The 18,556-nt window shown below is 41.2% G+C and overlaps 1 protein-coding gene across 5 annotated transcripts in view; it reads left to right on the top strand.

The window, feature by feature from the left end:
* Positions 1-18,556, top strand: part of LOC147102652 (uncharacterized) — a 449,465-nt gene that overhangs the window by 399,536 nt on the left and 31,373 nt on the right. For all 5 annotated transcript variants that reach the window (XM_085963336.1, XM_085963337.1, XM_085963338.1 and 2 more), the window contains 2 exons: positions 2,237-2,384; positions 11,838-11,955. In XM_085963336.1, coding sequence (XP_085819462.1) covers positions 2,237-2,384; positions 11,838-11,955 — 266 coding nt within the window. The remainder of the gene's footprint in view (positions 1-2,236; positions 2,385-11,837; positions 11,956-18,556) is intronic.

Here is an 18,556-nt window from a genome sequence, read left to right as displayed (position 1 = left end):
TTTTCTTTCCCTTCCATTCCAGAGGATACTGTGCATTAAAACAATAGATCAAAATCAATAAATTGACAATCATGTTAGCATTGCTGCAGAATGAATTTGCAGCAATCGCATATATCCTACTGACTTTTTACAGGAAACAGGGTTGCTGCCCCCATTCTGCTAGAGAATTGTGTGGAGCACAGTGACCTAGAGGGGAAAAAGGGAACTTAAAGGGGTGATTTTTACTTAGAGCAGTGTGTTCAATAATTCACAGCAGTTTTCTGTCATCTTTAGTCTTACTGTAGCTCTGTTGTCAGTTTCAGTAAATGCAATCTTTGCAACTGCTGATATTGAAGTAGGAATAAGTTACCAGTACAGACTGAAAATGCTATAATTCTTATTAATATAGAAAACTAACTTATGGAGTGTAAGTTAATTGGGAAGATTTTAACAGCAGTTAACTTAAGAATTTTTTAAAAACAAGATATTCTGAGCACCAACATGCAGCATATTAGCAGAGGAGAGACACACCGCTGACTTCCTGGTCATCTCCACGTACTGAGAGGAAAATCCAGCCCATCACGTCATAGGAAATGTCATTACTAAGCTCCTCTCGAATATACCGCAATGGCTGACTCAAAGCATTATTGGGAACGAATACCTACCTGTCCTCACATTCATAGGCGCCCTAGTCACTTTTAATCTGAGAAAGCTAGTGGTTTACACTGATCTCCCTTTTTAAGTATCTTTTAGATATTATATATTGTTTGTAGAGTAAGGAGAGGGTGTTGTTGAATCCTAAATTTTACTTGCACGCGCATACATTTTTACTGCATTTGATACACAAGAATGTGACTTCATTTAGTCTGAAATGTGCAGAAAGAGTGGGGAAAATAACACGCTGGCTGCTCTTGTACACTTCCTAGTGGCCAACAATGTCAGAGACAAGGGGCTAACTGTCCATCCTTTAAAAGCTGGTGTGGTACAGGGAAGTTTAATTTAAAAATAGGGGCCTAATAGGTAAAGGAACCATTTGATGTAGCACAAAGACAGGTTCAATTGGTCTGCGTTGCTGGTTGGTCTGGACCAGGAGCAACAATTGGAGTGCTCCAATTGATATCTGCACCACTGGGCTTGAAAAGAGATAATAAGCTAGGGTTCCTGCTCCAAGTAGATGTCAACTGACCCCTGCTTAAATGTGTATGTATAGAACTTGGGTGAGGACAAGGTCTAGCTTTTCTGTAATGCCCTCCACAGTTGAATAGCCTGCCAACACTCCTCATCGGCACTTGCATTAGGAATACCAAGGTACCAGAGAGTGGCCAGCCCTTGTGGAATCTCACCCCAGTTATGGTCTGTCCTTTTAGATAAGGTGGGAGGAAAAGGGAAGAACATTGGAAAATAAAAGCCAAGCAATGATGAAATAAAAGCTTTAAAATAGAGGCAAAACGCAAACAACAATGTCATAGTGTACACTAACAACATGTCACTGAAGGAACATGCAGTTCTGACACAAATTGAATCTCTCACATTGTGCAGTTAGCCTGTAAGTCTACTGCATCTGCACAATAAATACTACTATATCATTGCTATTGTGTTCATACAATAGACCTAGAATGAGTTGTCTCCAATGATATTTACTGAAGTAAAACTCTCTCCAATATACATCTAGTAAGCCAGTGATAAGGTGCTCAGCACACAGCCTTTTGTTCTCCTTTATAGTACCCGTCAGTGGCAGTTTTGTTTACTGAGCTCGTATACATTGGGAACTGGATTAAAATTATTAACTTCAAGTCATTGGTGTCTGACAGAGAAAGCAGATGTTTGGCCCATCTCCTTCTCGGCTGGATTTGAACCGAGGTCCCAGCAATGAAAGGGCAGATTTTGAACATACAGTGGGGAAACATTGCACTTGGTGCAATGTGTAACAACTTCATAAACGCATTCTTTTTGAATGTATTTGTGATGTTGTTACACGTAACTACTAGAGCAGTTCTTCCCCTGGTATTATCTCGTCCTCTTTGCTATTATGTACTTCAAAAACTACCATTTAATTTTTCTAGCTACAATAATCAGGCAAAATTAATAAGTAAAAGTATATATGAAACCACACAGTATAAATTTGATTTAAGAAACTTTGAAGAAAACCCTATAAATTTTGGCCAGGGCAAAATCAACGTAATAAATCACAGTTACCAACAGTAACAATTTTTGAAAGAAATTGCTCATGATTATTTTTCTCCCCTTGATGTTTTAGGCTACATGTGAACGTGGGTTTTCGGCTATGGAAGAATCACATCAGAAGGTAATCGAAGAACTGCACCGACAGCATCAACGAGAGCTGGAGAATCTACAAGAAGACAAAGAGCGGCTGCTCGCTGAAGAGACAGCTGCCACCATCTCTGGTATGTGAGGAATGGGTGAGAATAGTATGTAAGGCTGGTATCTTTACTGATAAAATTGGGAGGATGTCTGTTATGTCCACCTACTTAATAAATCAAAATCCTACTTCAGAGACACATTCACGTGGCCATGTCTATTCTATCATTGCTGTGTGCAGTATTCTCTCCGAGCATAGGCGCAGAATGTTTTCTGCCAGTTACACTCCCCATCACTTAGAGCAGGCACATTTGTGTTAATGCAATTTGCCCGCTATAAGTGAATGGTGAAACTGCATCTTTGCTACTGGCTATTACAACAACAAATCTCTGTTAGCTGAGTGCAGTGTATATTTTGAGAAGCAGGGAGGCTACAGGAGCAAATTGCTGCCTGCACAAAGGTTAAGCAGTGCACCCTGTAGCATCTCTTTCACGAATGGTCTGGTGACCGCTCTCCTCCGAGGCGAAGTGTCTGGGGACGGCAAAGCTTATTCCGCCAAAGGGCTCAGATGGTGTCATAAGCAGTAGGATGTTATCCAAAACCTTTTATGGGATGACTATTTTGAGACTTGTGGCCCAGGTATGTTATTTGGTGTGACAAGTCTGATCCGCCCAAAATAACCAGTGTGTTTAATGTGTTATAAGCAACATCTTTGTAATTGACTTCAGTGGAAAAGGTTAGCGCCACTTGCCCGATATAAGCAGCTGCCCGTGGTAAGTGTGGATGGTGTAAGTGGTGAGGGGAAGTGTCAGCCTCGGCTGTGTGTTCAAGTCTTGGAAGTGGGGATTGAGCCCACAACCTTCTGACTTCGAGGCAAGTGCTACCACCCAAGCCAAGTTGACTTGGGAATATTGCATTAAATCTGCCTTCACAGGGAGGAGCGCACAGACAATAAAATGGCTAGATTGATAGAAGTACCAGTCGGAACACTTTCAAGGCAACGGCTTGTTTTCATATGTACATTCAACATACCCTATGGTTAAAAACTGTTCGTTGTGCCCACATTTTGTGTGCCATACTTTGTCAAATTATGAAATTAATTGGCTGGTTTACCAATGCATGGATTTTCTAAATACTTGCTGAAAATCTGATTTTATACTTTCAATGCATACAAGCTAATATTCCAACTACTTGTATATCCCTCTAGGTGGTTACAAAGCCTGGAACTTGTAAACTCATTCAGAGGCAGTGTAATAAATTGTGTCCAGCCGTGTGGCAATGAATGGGACAGGTTGTGGTTGTGATGGATTTGATGGTATAATTGCCTATACATCTGTGTCTCACAGGTTTCTACATTTGCTCTTTCTAATTATCAGAAATATAAATGATGCGTGACTGCAGTAAAAGGCTCGCTCTTAATAAAGCTAGTGGTTCAGAGATTGTGATTAAACGCAGTCACCTGTAGAATGCGGTAGGGATAGATATGCAGTTGAACATGCAAGCTCTGATTTTTACAGTTGAGTTGGCCTATGGTGCCTATGTGCTGACAACTCAGGCCATGCTGCGCTAAATTTTCAGACTGGAGTTCTGCTTTATAATTTGAATAGGCTAAGAACATAATATAACATAACAAATAACAGCAGGAGTAGGCCCCTCGAGCCTGCTCTGCCATTCAATAAGATCATGGCTGATCTTCGACCTCAACTCCACTTTCCCGCCCGATATCCATATCCCTTGATTCCCCTAGAGTCCAAAAATCTATCTATCTCAGTCTTGCATGTACGCAAAGGGCGGAATCTTACCTTCCAGGCCGAGTTCGAGGCGGGACTGCTGGTTTTTGGGTTCCAGTCCCGCCCCCAGCGATGTCTGATGAGCAGATGCTATTTTACCCTGATTGGCCTTGTTAAGCCCGCCAATTAAGGGAAAGCCGGTGTCAGATGCCGTCAGTTGATGACGCTTCATTTGCCGGTTTTCTTAAAGGCATATGCACCACACTTGTTTGACAGATGATTTGACAGTGTTTAACAGCATTGAGGTGCTGTCAAACACTGACAATCACTGTCCAATGGTGAGCCCTTGCACACAGGCTCTCCAATTACTCTCAAGATAAAACAGCTGGCAGCTGCAGCTGAGATTGCAGAAGTCATCTGTCACTTCTCCCGATGAGATGAGGCTACACAAACACTTCACAGCTTATCACTTGCAGAAACATCTAACCACATTAAAAATTACTTTCACAACATTTCCTTACCTCTGATACTAACCAGTGTCCCATTGCATCCTTCACACCACTTCTGCAGCTGTCATCCAAACACCAACATAACAGACCCACAGCACGCCTCACTTAACCCTGGCGGGTTTCCCTGATGTCGGGAGGCCCGCAGCAGCAGTCGAAAAATTGGAAAAAGTCCCTTAACTGCCTGTTAACAGGCAGTTAAGTGGCTATAATCCTCTTCCCGCCGCTAAGAGTCGGGTTCCTGCGCAAATTGGGGACCCGATTCCCGGGAAGATTGGTTGGAGGCGGGTTGGAAGTGGGTTTGGGACCTGCTCCCATTTTTGGGGATTTTCCCAGCAGTCCCGCCTCCAGATCCGCCTCCTCGGGGCTGGTAAAATCCATCCCAGAGATACAGCATTCACAGCTCTCTGGGGCAGAGAATTCCAAAGATTCACAACCCTCTGAGTGAAGAGATTCCTCCTCATCTCAGTCTCAGGATAAGGGGTAGGCCATTTAAGACTATGTCCCCTAGTTCTAGACACTCCAGCCAGGGGAAACAACCCTCTCAGCATCTACCCTGTCAATCCCCTTCAGAATCTTGTATGTTTCAATGAGATCACCTCTCATTCTTCTAAACTCCAGAGAGTATAGGCCCATTCTACACAATCTTTCATCATGGGACAGCCCTCTCATCCCAGGAATCAATCTAGTGAACGTTCGTTACACCGCCCCCAAGGCAAGTACTGTATATCCTTCCTTAGATAAGGAGACCAAAACTGTGCACAGTACTCCAGGTGTGGTCTCACCAAGGCCCTGTACAATTGTAGCAAGACTTCCTTACTCTTATACTCCAACCCCCTTGCAATAAAGGCCAACATGCCATTTGCCTTCCTTATTGCTTGCTGTAGAGATAGTGGATGCATTGGTTGCAATCTACCAAAATTCCCTAGATTCTGGAAAGGTCCCAGCGGATTGGAAAATTGCAAATGTAACACCCCTATTTAAGAAGGGAGGGAGACAGAAAGCAGGAAACTATAGACCAGTTAGCCTAACATCTGTCATTGGGAAAATGCTGGAGTCCATTATTAAGGAAGCAGTAGCGGCATTTAGAAAATCATACTACAGTCAAGCAGAGCCAGCATGGTTTTATGAAAGGGAAATCATGTTTGACAAATTTGCTGGAGTTCTTTGAGGATGTAATGAGCAGGGTGGATAAAGGGGAACCAGTGGATGTGGTGTATTTGGATTTCCAGAAGGCATTCGATAAGGTGCCACATAAAAGGTTACTGCACAAGATAAGAGCTCACGGGGTTGGAGGTAATATATTAGCATGGATAGAGGATTGGCTAACTAACAGAAAACAGAGAGTCGGAATAAATGGGTCAATTTCCGGTTGGCAAACGGTAACCAGTGGGGTGCCACAGGGATCAGTGCTGGGGGCCTCAACTATTTACAATCTATATTAATGACTTGGATGAAGGGACCGAGTGTAATGTAGCCAAATTTGCTGCTGATACAAAGATAGGTAGGAAAGCAAATTGTGAAGAGGACACAAAGAATCTGCAAAGGGATATAGACAGGCTAAGTGAGTGGGCAAACATTTGGCAGATGGAGTATAATGTGGGAAAGTGTGAGGTTATCCACTTTGGTAGGAAAAATAAAAAAGTAAATTATTATCTAAATGGAGAGAGGTTACAAAATGCTGCAGCACAGAGGGACCTGGGGGTCCTTGTGCATGAAGCACAAAAAGTTAGCATGCAGATACAGCAAGTAATCAGGAAGGCAAATGGAATATGTTGGTTATTATTGCAGGGGGTTGGAGTATAAAAGCAGGGAGGTCCTGCTACAACTGTACAGAGTATTAGTGAGACCACACCTGGAGTACTGCATACAGTTTTGGTCTCCTTATTTAAGGAGGGATATACTTGCATTGGAGGTAGTTCAGAGAAGGTTCACGAGGTTGATTCCTGAGATGAAGGGGTTGACTTATGAAGAAAGGTTGTGCCAATACTCATTGGAGTTTAGAAGAATGAGAGGTGATCTTATTGAAACATATAAGATACTGAGGAGGCTCGACATGGTAGTTACAGGAAAGATGTTTCCCCTCATGGGGGTATCTAAAATAGAGGGCATAGTTTCAGAATAAGGGGTCGCCCATTTACAGCTGAGATGCGGAGGAATTTTTTCTCCGAGGGTCGTAAATCTGTGGAATTCTCTGCCCCAGAGAGCTGTGGAGGCTGGGTCATTGAATATATTTAAGGTGGAGATAGACAGATTTTTGAACAATAAGGGAGTGAAGGGCTATGGGGAGCGGGCAGGAAAATGGAGCTGAGCCCAAGATCAGATCAGCCATGATCTCATTAAATGGCAGAGCAGGCTCGAGGGGCCAAATGGCCTACTCCTCCTATTTCTTATGTACCTGCATGCTAACTTTCTGTATTTCTTGCATGAGACCACCCAAATCTCTCTCAACACCAATCTTTTGAAAGTTTTTGCCATTTAAAAAATATTCTGTTTTTCTATTCTTCCTACCATAGTGAATAACCTCACATTTCCCTACATTATACTCCATCTGCTACTTTACTGCCCACTCACTCTATATCCCTTTGCAGACTCTTTGTGTTCTCCTCACAGCTTATTGTCCCACCTAGCTTTGTATCATCAGCAATCTTGGATACATTACACTCGGTCCCTTCATCTAGGTCATTAATGTAGATTGTAAATAGCTGAGACCCCAACACTGATCCTTGTGGCACCCCACTAGTTACAGCCTGCCAACCTGAAAAAATCAGTTTATCCCTACTCTGTTTTCTATCCATTAACCAATCCTCTCTCCGTGCTACTGTAGTACCCCCAACCCCATGAGCCCTAATCTTGTGTAATAACCTTTTATGTGGCACCTTATTGAATGCCTTTTGGAAATCCAAATATACTACATCCACTGGTTCCCCTTTATCTACCCTGCTGGTTACATCCTCAAAAAACTCGATTTCCTTTTGTAAAACCATGTTGACTCTGTCTAATTATGTTATGATTTTCTAAGTGCCCTGATACCACTTCCTTAACAATGGATTCCAGCATTTTCCTGACGACTGATGTCAGGCTAACTGGCCTGTAGTTCCCTGTTTTTTCTCTCCCTCCTTTCTTGAATAGTGGTGTTAGTGGCACAAGGATGGCTTGCCCAGAGAACTTGGCATGTATCACTTGTGGCTAGGGAGTGCAAAATCTGGTTGTAGAACACCATTAAAGGGGAAGTTGTGATGGTGACATTATTCACAATGGTACAGCGGAGACATGTGGGCAACATTACTACCTTTGTAGCTGAAGGGTTGGATGTCCTGCTGCAGTCAATGCACCAAAGGAGGATAGTCCTATTTGCAACTGAAAGCCACTCTCCAATAAAAGTACAGGTTCCAGCTGCACGGAGCGAGGTCGCTAACTGAGTTGATGCAGTCGTCCAGGTCTCTTGTACCTGACTCCAAATGAAGTTGTTTGTTGGCCTCAGAAAAAGGCAACGGTAACGCTTCATTTTCTCGTGGGGCCCCGCAACCATTGCGCAAATCTAAGCTGGGAATCTGCCACTCGCTCTTTGAAGCATTGTACACAATCATTGTGCCTTTGAACATACTTTTCATTGTGCCAAAGCTGCACAATGCACTTTACTTGTAGATGGAGGTCGTAGTCAGGTTAAGGTGCTTCATGGAGTTAGAACCATGAATGCAAAGGATAATCCTCTTTTGCTAACAGCCATCCACCCAGTGATCCTTCTCCTTCAAATAATGTACCATGTACTGCCAGACAATGGAGGCATCATCCCAGCTTCTTGGTTAATGGCCGCTGACATGGATCATAATGTTTCTGTGGTAAGATAGCACCTGAACTTAATTGAGTGCAAACTTTTCCATTCATGAAGGACATTGGCTCATATTGAGAGCCCTGAATTTCACAAGGGTGCCATTTACAACACTCATCCCTCTAGGGAACCCCACCACCAATTGAAAACTCTGTGCCCTGAACAGTTGCTGCCTCCTTTCATGGGAAAAGTGATGAAGGTGTTTCTTGTTGCAAACACGGTGTTTGTGATTTGCTCAATATAGCTGTACATTACAGACTGCCTGATGCATTGGCATTAAAGCTTCATGCTGTGGTAACCTTCCCTTCTATGAGAATAACCATCCCTGTTTGTCTGCAGGTCACCCTGCAGCAGTTGGTATATCTTTGAGGCATCCCCACTAGTAAAGTGAAGGTGGCAAAGATATGTCCAGGTAGATATTGCATTCTATACACACAGATTCCAGAGTAGGGATGGGTGTGGACAAAATGTGTCAAGTGTTGGTGCACTTCGATAGTTGTCCCCTCGTAAACTCTTCTTTCTCATCTTAATTATGGAGTGCTGTTCTAACCCCCTAAAAGAATTGGCATCCTCACCACTTTGTATAATGCTATTAAAATAGTAGCAACAGCAACCAAGAATAAAGAGGGAAAATATTGTCTGGAAAAAGTGCAATAATGGTTGACTACCCAACAAAAGCAACCCAATGCATAGAGCAGAATTTGACTGAAAAAGCCAAACACAAACACTTCATAACAACTGTGCAATATTAACCTACCTACACAAAATAGCACTATTTGAATATACTAAATAATAGTTTTTATCAATTTTTTTTCACAAAAATTCATCATTGTCCAGTGGGTAATCAGTAAAGGGGAAAAGCAGTACCCTAATTTAAGAGTGTCCAATCTTTTTGTCCTCATGGGCCGCTTCGATGCGAGTCATGGAGCCTCATCGATCACTTATGAAGTTTAAATAAATGTTTCCATTAATTTGCATATATCTCTAGTTATTGGTGCCAACAGATTGATGTTCACATATAGGATTTATCTACTAAAGTAGGCAACAGCTCTTTCCAAAGTCCCAGGCCCACAAAACTCAATCAGGACAAGCCAGCAAGTAGAGACTATAACGACAAAGAGAACACAGTTGCCTGGGCTTCATGAGCCAGATTGCTATGGGTTGCAGGTGCTTCGTGGAGTTGGTATTACAAGAAAGGAAGACATTTTTTTTAATTAACAACAGACTACAACTATAATAGCATCAGCTAAAATATTTTTCTACAAAAAAAATATTTTATGCAGCCATAGCACAGCAAATGCTGAGGTGTTGTACAAAATAGCAACTATGGTTTTCTTCCTCAAATGCAAACTAGTATTTTAGTGTGGACAAAAGCAAAGCACTGCTGATCAAATGACTTGTTGAGAGAACATTCTAAACATATGTTGTGGAATTGAGCGTTAGTTCTACAAGGTCCGTATGATTACATTTAGAACTTTGGGAGACTGAATGACCTGTGTTTTTGTTGAGAAGCCTGGCTGTTATGAGAATCGAGGCAAAACAAAAATCGGTATAGAAACTACACATTATTCATGTACAATTCAAAAAAAAAAACTAAGCGATAAGTGAAAAAAATGTGTGGGGCATCATCGGTACAAAGTCAGTCATTCATTAAAAGGGCCTTTTCACAGATCCCAATGGAAGCTTTATCATAGTGACTGGATGAGTTTAGTTCTCGATGAGAAGAATTTTGCTGGTACCCATGAGATGAGGTGTAGCCGCAGATGTGGAACTCTGCCTTTGTTTTGGAAACGCACTGCTGAGTTTAGTTCCAATAAAGTTCAACCATTTGGCTTATATTCTGTAACCACATTTCCCCGGTGACCTTTCAGCACAGTAACCTCAATGGAGATGATTTCCTTTATCTTTTTGTGCACTGACATAAACACATGTGGGAAGATTCCTAGTGAAATCATAAATGCATCGCATTTGTTTACCCCACTAGTTTTCTGTCTTCTGTCCTTCAGAATTAAGTTTGTAAAAAATGTTAACACTGCCCTTTAAATCATGTTTTAACAAAATTAAAATGAACAGCCCTAATTTCGTTGAAGTTCAGCCAGATTTTTTTTATTGAGTAATCTCCGAGAAGTGCTGGTTTTGTTTCCAAGTGGAACTATTCTACATCAGTGTTTAATTTAACCAAAAATACGCCTTTTCACATTGGGGGATCTGTGGGGTCAGATTGAAATCAATCCTATTAAATATGCACGCACATTACACTAAATGCTCTGTCTTCGGAAATCTTTGGTGCCCTCTGTTTTTACAGCTGGCACGATGGTTTGTCCTGTGGAGTGTAGGTATTCAGAAAAAAAGAAAGCCCTCTTCATTCATTGAATTTATTTGTCTTGACTGCATTTTGTTAATTACTGTGCTAAAACCTTAAAACAGTCAGCGCCTCTTGAAGTTTAAACAAGAGAGTCCATCCTGTTTGACCTTCACATGGGACCTGCTACCAGTAAACACTGGGGACACGGGAGGACAATCAACAGAAGTCCTCTAGATATGGGAAATGGGTAGGAGCACAGATGTTTCTTAAAACTGAATATATTTATATTTTTTCTATTGGGAGTGGAATATATTGGTATGTATTGGTGATTTTACATTGATCTTGTTTCGTTTTAAGAAGCAGCAGCATCAGTACGCACTGCTTCTGCCAACGTTAATATATAAGTAAGGAAACTTCTGTGGCTCAAAACGCACCCATAATCCTAGTTTTCAAGGGCATTGTGCATGGAGGCCAGAAGCACAGAAAATAAGTGCCCTTTTCCCTGCAGCAGGGGTATTCAATACACTGGCAAACTCTAAAAGGGTGCTTGGAGATTGCTGGTCTCCTGGAGACCTGGCAGCAATGTAATAGTGCATTGTCACTCACCCCACTTTAATCATTCTTTTCCAGGACCTCAAAACTGTGACATTCCTTGCCTCCCTAGTCTTCCCTTCTCCTACAGACTTTCCAAACCCAAGCTTTGCCTTACCTATTACCTTGTCTTTTCTACTTTTTTCAGTCTTGGATGTGTCCTATGCTGTGGCGCTGGTTTGTTGCCTACATTCCTCAAGATTTTGTTTTAAAACTGCAGTTGGTGTAGGAATTGATATGTGCTTAGCAAAGGGATGGTTATGGAGATCATTGGTGTAAATCAGGCATTTGAAAAGTTCAGTGGCTTGGTTTAAGAAACCTTGAATCCTCATTTCTTCAACTTCTACCTACAAATAAGACTCTCATTCCACTTGCGTGAGCAGGGGGTGATCCCATGAGGACGCTCTGGGAATACTGGACTTCATGATGTAGGTTGCTGCCACCTGGTGGGAAAGGCAGTAAAAAAAAAAGTTTGGATTATTTGCTGTTTTTTGTACTTTTGATATTTTCTCTCGTATTTTTCTGCTTGTAGTTTTGAAATCCAGTGTTTGATTTTTTTTTATATATATAAAAAGCGATTGAAGCGATGAAGAACGCACACCGTGTGGAACTTGACCGTGAACTGGAAAGGATACGGAAATCACAAAACAGCAATGTAAATGCAGATCTCAATGAAATATGCAAACAGCACGAGTAAGTACAAGATAAATGGTTTTGGCTGGGTTAGCCCTTGGCTGTGCATTGGCTGAGTCATTTCCCTGTAGGTTAACCATCTATTCATTTTCCTTCCAAAAATACAGTATCACAGTTAACTTCTGCGAGTAACACATTAATCTCTTAGCCATTTTTTTTAAACGTGTGTTAATCGCAGAAGTTATATGGAGAAATAATACCGTATTTCAAAAATGCCAAGGAGCTCAGATATTTATTACCTGGCTGTTAGTGGCACCAAGTCCAGCAGTGCTCATGTCCTGCTCCTCCACTGAAGTGTAAGGCGATGCCTAAGTGTACAAGGGCTTACTCTGAGACACATGTTAGTCCTACAGAATGAGACCGGAAAGCGGGTTTCCTTTCACCCATTCTCCTCTAACTGCACAGGCTGCAGTTTACAAAGTTTTTGATACAGTTGCATCGATGTATTACGGTTTGTGATAACACTTGTATCAGTGTATTATTTGACTCTATTGGCTGTTACTTGGACCAGTGAGGAGAAGAATCCGCCAATGATGGAGGGCCTTGTTTAGGGTGAGGCAGGAAGCCCAGTCTTAAGTATTCAGGTGCTGCAGACGGGTTTGCTGATCTAGGTGCTATCCAGCTGTGGGGCAGCTGATAAGGACTACTGCTAAAGCATATACTCATCAGTTGAGGAGAAGCGTTGTAGTATCAATGATTTACCTGGTTATAATGATGATACGAAGTTGTCAATCTGCAGAATCTGACTTTTGAGAGGCCGATAGCTTTTTTAAGCCAATGAGCACCCTCATGTAAAAAAAACTTGCCTACCACCTCCAAAATAGACATTGGAGTAGGGTGCTTAAAGAATAAAGGCAAATGAAAGCTACTTAACTTCAAAAATTCAAGGGGAAAAGTAGTTAAAATAGAGCAATATTAGAAAAAAGAGGAACATTCATTTTAAAATGTAAGGAGAGAAAGAATATTTGGGGAAAGGGGCAGCGGGTTGTATGCAGATAAAGTGATCTTTTCTCTTATAAAATTATTTTACTTAAGTAGCTTGGTTTTACGTTATAGTAATAAATTTATTCCTGATGTACAAATGGAATTTTTTTTAATTGGTTTGTTTGTGTCACAGCAAGTGAGCTGAAAACAGACAAAACTGTCAGGATTTTTATACTGGGCTCTTTTTTGGATGGTAATAGCATCAGGAATAAAACAAACTTGTAGTAGATGCTGTAATTGGATCAATTAAATATGTGATTAAAACCAAGATTAACTGATTAAAATTTTTAATTGCAATTAATTTTTTTAAATTGTTGACGGTGTTAAATCTAATACATTCTTTTTGCCACGGTTTGAACAAATACTTTTTTGGCTGTTTCAAGAAATCTCTTCTCTTAAAGGTATTCTTGTCCTTCGTGAAGTGAACACACTGCACCACAAGGTGATGGGACATTGGCTAGGACTCTGCAGTCCTCTCCTTAGAGTTATATATCTCATCCATATTGTCATAGGAAGGCACTGGTTTTCACCTACACTGTCATAGGCAGGCACCAGGCTTGGGTCAGGTGATTCCCCACAGGGAGGGAGGGAAAGATAGGTGCCCTAGGTTAGTCTGGCATATCTCCAAACAGGCAATTTCAGAAAGTCATCACCAGAAACCTAGGAACAAGTCATCCACCCTTTTGGCTGGTGAGAATGCACTTTTGAATCTTGAATTTTTTTAAAAATCTCCATTTTCTCGCTGACAACTTTTACAACAACAATTTGTATTTATGTAGCATTTTTAACATAGACGAATGTCCCAAGACACTTTACAAAAGCACAATCATACAAACACACAACAGGGTGACCAAATGATCTTCCAGGCTTCTAACCCCTGCCTTTTTAAAATCTCATTTTCTCTAACTTCTCTCTCCATCGATCCCCTGCCTTTGATGTACCGACTTCATTCCTAGTCAGAATGTAGTTAATCTTATCTCTCTCATCTTTAAATATTCCCCACTGCTTTTCCACTGTGTGGTCTGCCATTTTTTCCACCCAATTAATCTGAGCTAGGTCCCCTTTCATCCCACTGAAATTGGCTAATTTCCAGATCAACTTTTATATTGGATTCCTGTTTTTCATTTTTCAATGTGAACCAAATTTAGGTTATGATGACTATTACCCAATGTTCTCCTACCTTCAGGATGCTAGTGCACCATAAAATAGAGTCGGAGTAAGGAAAAATTATAAGGTAAAATTAAAGGCTCTTTATCTGAATGCACGCAGCATTTGTAACAAGATAGATGAGTTGACGGCACAAACAGAAATAAATGTGTATGATCTGATAGCCATTACAGAGACGTGGTTGCAAGGTGACCAAGGCTGGGAACTGAATATTCAGGGGAATTTGACATTTAAGAAGGATAGGCAGAAAGGTAAAGGAGGTGGGGTAGCTCTATTAATAAAGGATGAGATCACTGCAGTGGTGAGGAATAATATTAGCTCAGAAGCTCAAGATGTAGAATCTGTTTGGGTGGAGATAAGAAATAGTAAGGGTAAGAAGTCGCTGGTGGGAGTAGTATTTAGGCTCCCTAACAGTAGCTATACTGTAGGACACAGTATAAATTAAGAAATAATGGGGGCTTGTAAGAAAGGTACTGCAATAATCATGGGCGATTTTAATCATCATATAGATTGGACAAATCAAATTGGCAAGGGTAGCCTTGAGGACGAGTTCATAGAGTGCATTCGGGATGGTATTTTAGAGCAATACGTTGAGGAACCAACCAGGGAGCAGGCTATTTTAGATCTGGTAATGTGTAATGAGACAGGATTAATTAATCTCATAGTAAAGGATCCCCTAGGAAAGAGTGATCATAGCATGATAGAATTTCAAATTCAGTTTGAGGGTGAGAAACTTGGGTCTAAAACTAGTGTCCTAAACTTAAATAAAGGCAATTACAAGGGTATGAGAACAGAGTTGGCTAAAGTGGACTGGGAAAATAGATTAAAGGGTAAGACGGTAGATCAGCAGTGGCAGACAACTAAGGAGATATTTCATAAATCTCAGCAAAGGTATATTCCAGTGAGAAAGAAAGGCTCTACGAGAAGGATGCACCATCCGTGGCTAACTGAGGAAGTTAAGGATGGTATCAAACTGAAAGAAAAGGCATACAATGTTGCAAAGATTAGTGGTAAGCCAGAGAATTGGGAAATTTTTAGAAACCAGCAAAGGATGACTAAAAAAATTATAGAGTATGAGAGTAAACTAGCAAATAATATAAAAACAGACAGTAAGAGCTTCTACAGGTATATAAAAAGGAAGAGAGTAGCTAAAGTAAACGTTGGTCCCTTAGAGGATGAGACTGGGGAATTAATAATGGGAAATGGAGAAATGGCAGAGACTCTAAACAATTATTTTGGATCGGTCTTCACAGTAGAAAACACTAAAAACATCGCAATAATAATAGATAATCAAGGGGCTACAGGGAGGGAGGAACTTAAAACAATCTCTATCACTAGAGAAAAAGTACTAGGGCAAACTAATGGGGCTAAAAGCCGACAAGTCCCCTGGACCTGATGGCCTGCATCCTAGGGTCTTAAAGTAGTAGCTGCAGAGTTAGTGGATGCGTTGGTTGTAATCTACCAAAATTCCCTGGATTCTGGAGAGGTCCCAGCGGATTGGAAAACCGCAAATGTAGCGCCATTATTCAAGAAAGGAGGGAGACAGAAAGCAGGAAACTATAGGCCAGTTAGCCTAACATCTGTCATTGGGAAAAGCTGGAATCCATTATTAAGAAGGTAATAGCAGGACATTTAGAAAATCATAAGACCATCAAGCAGAGTCAACTTGGTTTTATGAAAGGGAAATCGTGTTTGACAAATTTGCTAGAGTTCTTTGAAGATGTAACAAACAGGGTGGATAAAGGGGAACCAGTAGATGTGTATTTGGATTTCCAGAAGGCATTCGATAAGGTGCCACATAAAAGGTTACTGCACAAGATAAGAGCACATGGGGTTGGGGGTTATATATTGGCATGGATAGGGGATTGGCTAACTAACAGAAAAGAGAGTCAGGATAAATGGGTAATTTTCAGGCTGGCAATCAGTAACTAGTGGGGTGCCACAGGGATCAGTGCTGGGGCCTCAACTATTTACAATCTATAGTAATGACTTGGATGAAGGGACCAAGTGTAATGTAGCCAAATTTGCTGCTGATACAAAGATAGGTGGGAAAGCAAGTTGTGAAGAGAACACAAAGAATCTGCAAAGGGATATAGATAGGCTAAGTGAGTGGGCAAACATTTGGCAGATGGAGTATAATGAGTATAATATAAGGTTATCCACTTTGGTAGGAAGAATGAAAAAGCAAATTATTATTTAAATGGAGTGAGACTACAAAATGCTACGGTACAAAGGGATTTGGGGTCCTAGTACATGAAACACAAAAAGTTAGCATGCAGGTGCAGCAAGTAATTAGGCAGGCTAATTGAATATTGGTCTGTATTACAAGGGGAATTGAGTTTAAAAGTAGGGAAGTTTTGATGCAACTTTACAGGGTGCTGGTGAGACCGCACTTGGAGTACTACATACAGTTTTGGTCTCCATATTTAAGGAAGGATATACTTGCATTGGAGGCAGTGCAGAGAAGGTTCACTAGGTTGATTCCTGGGATGAAGGGGTTGACGTATGATGAAAGGTTGAGCAGGTTGGGCCTATACTCATTGGAGTTTAGAAGAATGAGAGGTGATCTTATTGAAACATATAAGATACTGAGGGGGATTGACAGGGTGGATGCTGAGGGGATGTTTCCCCTAGTGGGGGTATCTAGAACTAGGGGACATAGTTTCAGAATAAGGGGTCGCCCTTTTTAAGATGGAGATGAGGAGGAATTTCTTCAGTCAGAGGGTCGTGAATCTTTGGAATTCTCTACCCCAGAGAGCTGTGGAGGCGGAGTCATTGAATATATTCAAGGCGGAGATTGACAGACATTTGAACTACAAAGACGTCAAGGGGTATGGGGAGAGAGCGGGAAAGTGGTGTTGAGGCCAAGATTGGATCAACCATGATCTTATTGAATGGCGGAGCAGGCTCGAGGGGCCAATTGGCCTATTCCTGCTCCTGTTTCTTATGTTCTTATGTTAGTCATTCTTCATTCCTCGAGCCAGATCTGACACTGCACCCTTGTTGGACATGCAACATAATGATTTCTGGAAACATTCCTGGATGTGTTTTAAGAACTCGTTCCCATTTTGACAAAACTTTTTGTTTTATTGCAATCTACTTAGAGTTGTTAAAATCCCCCAGCATTACAACTCTGCTACTATTGTAATCCTTCCTAAGTTGCCTACAAGTCTCATGCTTGATTTCTGTATCACTGTTCATTAGTGTATAATCAACTCCAAATATGGCAACAGATCCCAGACAGTCTCTTGACTGCTATCAATAAGTTGTCTTTAATTAGTAAGGTCATTTTTTTTCCCCCTTTTCTCTCTTGCAAATTTTATACCAGTAATATTTAGTTCTCAGTCTTGCCTCAGCTGAAATAGAGTTTCAGTTGAGGCTGCATCATCATTTCCTACCACTCTAATTAGTGTGTCTAGCTCTGCAACTTAATTTCTAATACTTTTTCATTAATTATATATTTAAATAAACACTGCAACTCTGACATATTGATGCTTCTCTTTACCCTTCCAGTTTTTATATTCTTTCCTTCACTAACCTCCTTAAGCCCTCTCCTATTTGCCTTAGGTATAAGTCTCCATAGCCCACCCTAAGCTTGTTGTGTTTGACTTGGCTTCTGCAGCCATTTACAAACATATGAAAAAGAGGTGGGAGTAGACCATCAGGCCAACCAAGCCCCTCCCACCCCTGCATCCAGACATGGTGCAACAATGTACACGTTTGGCCCACCCCATGTTATACAGCCTGGAAAATTCCTCTCCAACTCCCTAAGGCAATCAAGCAAAGCTCCAGGAGTCTGTCATCCCTATCACAATTACTAGTGGCAACTAGCCCTCTATAACTGGAAATATCCTCCAGGGGGGGAACCTGTCAAGTTGCCCTTTAAAGGACAGCAGTAGATCCATACCTACTAAAGTTCAGGTAATCTGTTTGAAGTCAATGGCTCCCTGTCCAAAGAAATAATTCCTGGTATATAACCTAACTCTCTTCATGCTCTCTAGCCCTACCATCCTTCTCTATCTCAAGAAAACTTTCTAACCCAAGTCCAATCCCTTCATCAATTAAAACATCTCCATCATTTCCTCTCAAAAGTAAATATTTCCAAATCATGGACCCTCTCCTCATAATTAAGTGCCCTTTGGCTAAGTATCATTCTGGTCGACCTCCCCTGGACCTTCTCCAGAGTCTCGATGACCTTCAGCATGTGTGGGTGCCACAATGACACGGTACTGTAAGTGCAGACGTACCAAAGCCTTATGCAATCTAAGTATAATACTGTACTCTTTGTTTTATACTCGATGGTCCTGTCTCTACAACTTCAAAGCTTATTTGCTTTCCATTCAGCCACTTCACAAAGCTTTGGTATCTTCAGTGAGTGATCAACAATTATTGGCCCCTTTCTTGATCTGTTGCCCTTAATGGTACCTCCACATGTCACCTAACACTGTCA

This window comes from Somniosus microcephalus, chromosome 21 (genome assembly GCF_052327205.1).
Source record: "Somniosus microcephalus isolate GS21.2 chromosome 21, FLI_Smic_1.0, whole genome shotgun sequence".
NCBI classification, from domain to species: domain Eukaryota; kingdom Metazoa; phylum Chordata; class Chondrichthyes; order Squaliformes; family Somniosidae; genus Somniosus; species Somniosus microcephalus.
The sequence above is the reverse complement of the archived record's forward strand: the minus strand, read 5'-3'. Positions and strand labels throughout refer to the sequence as shown.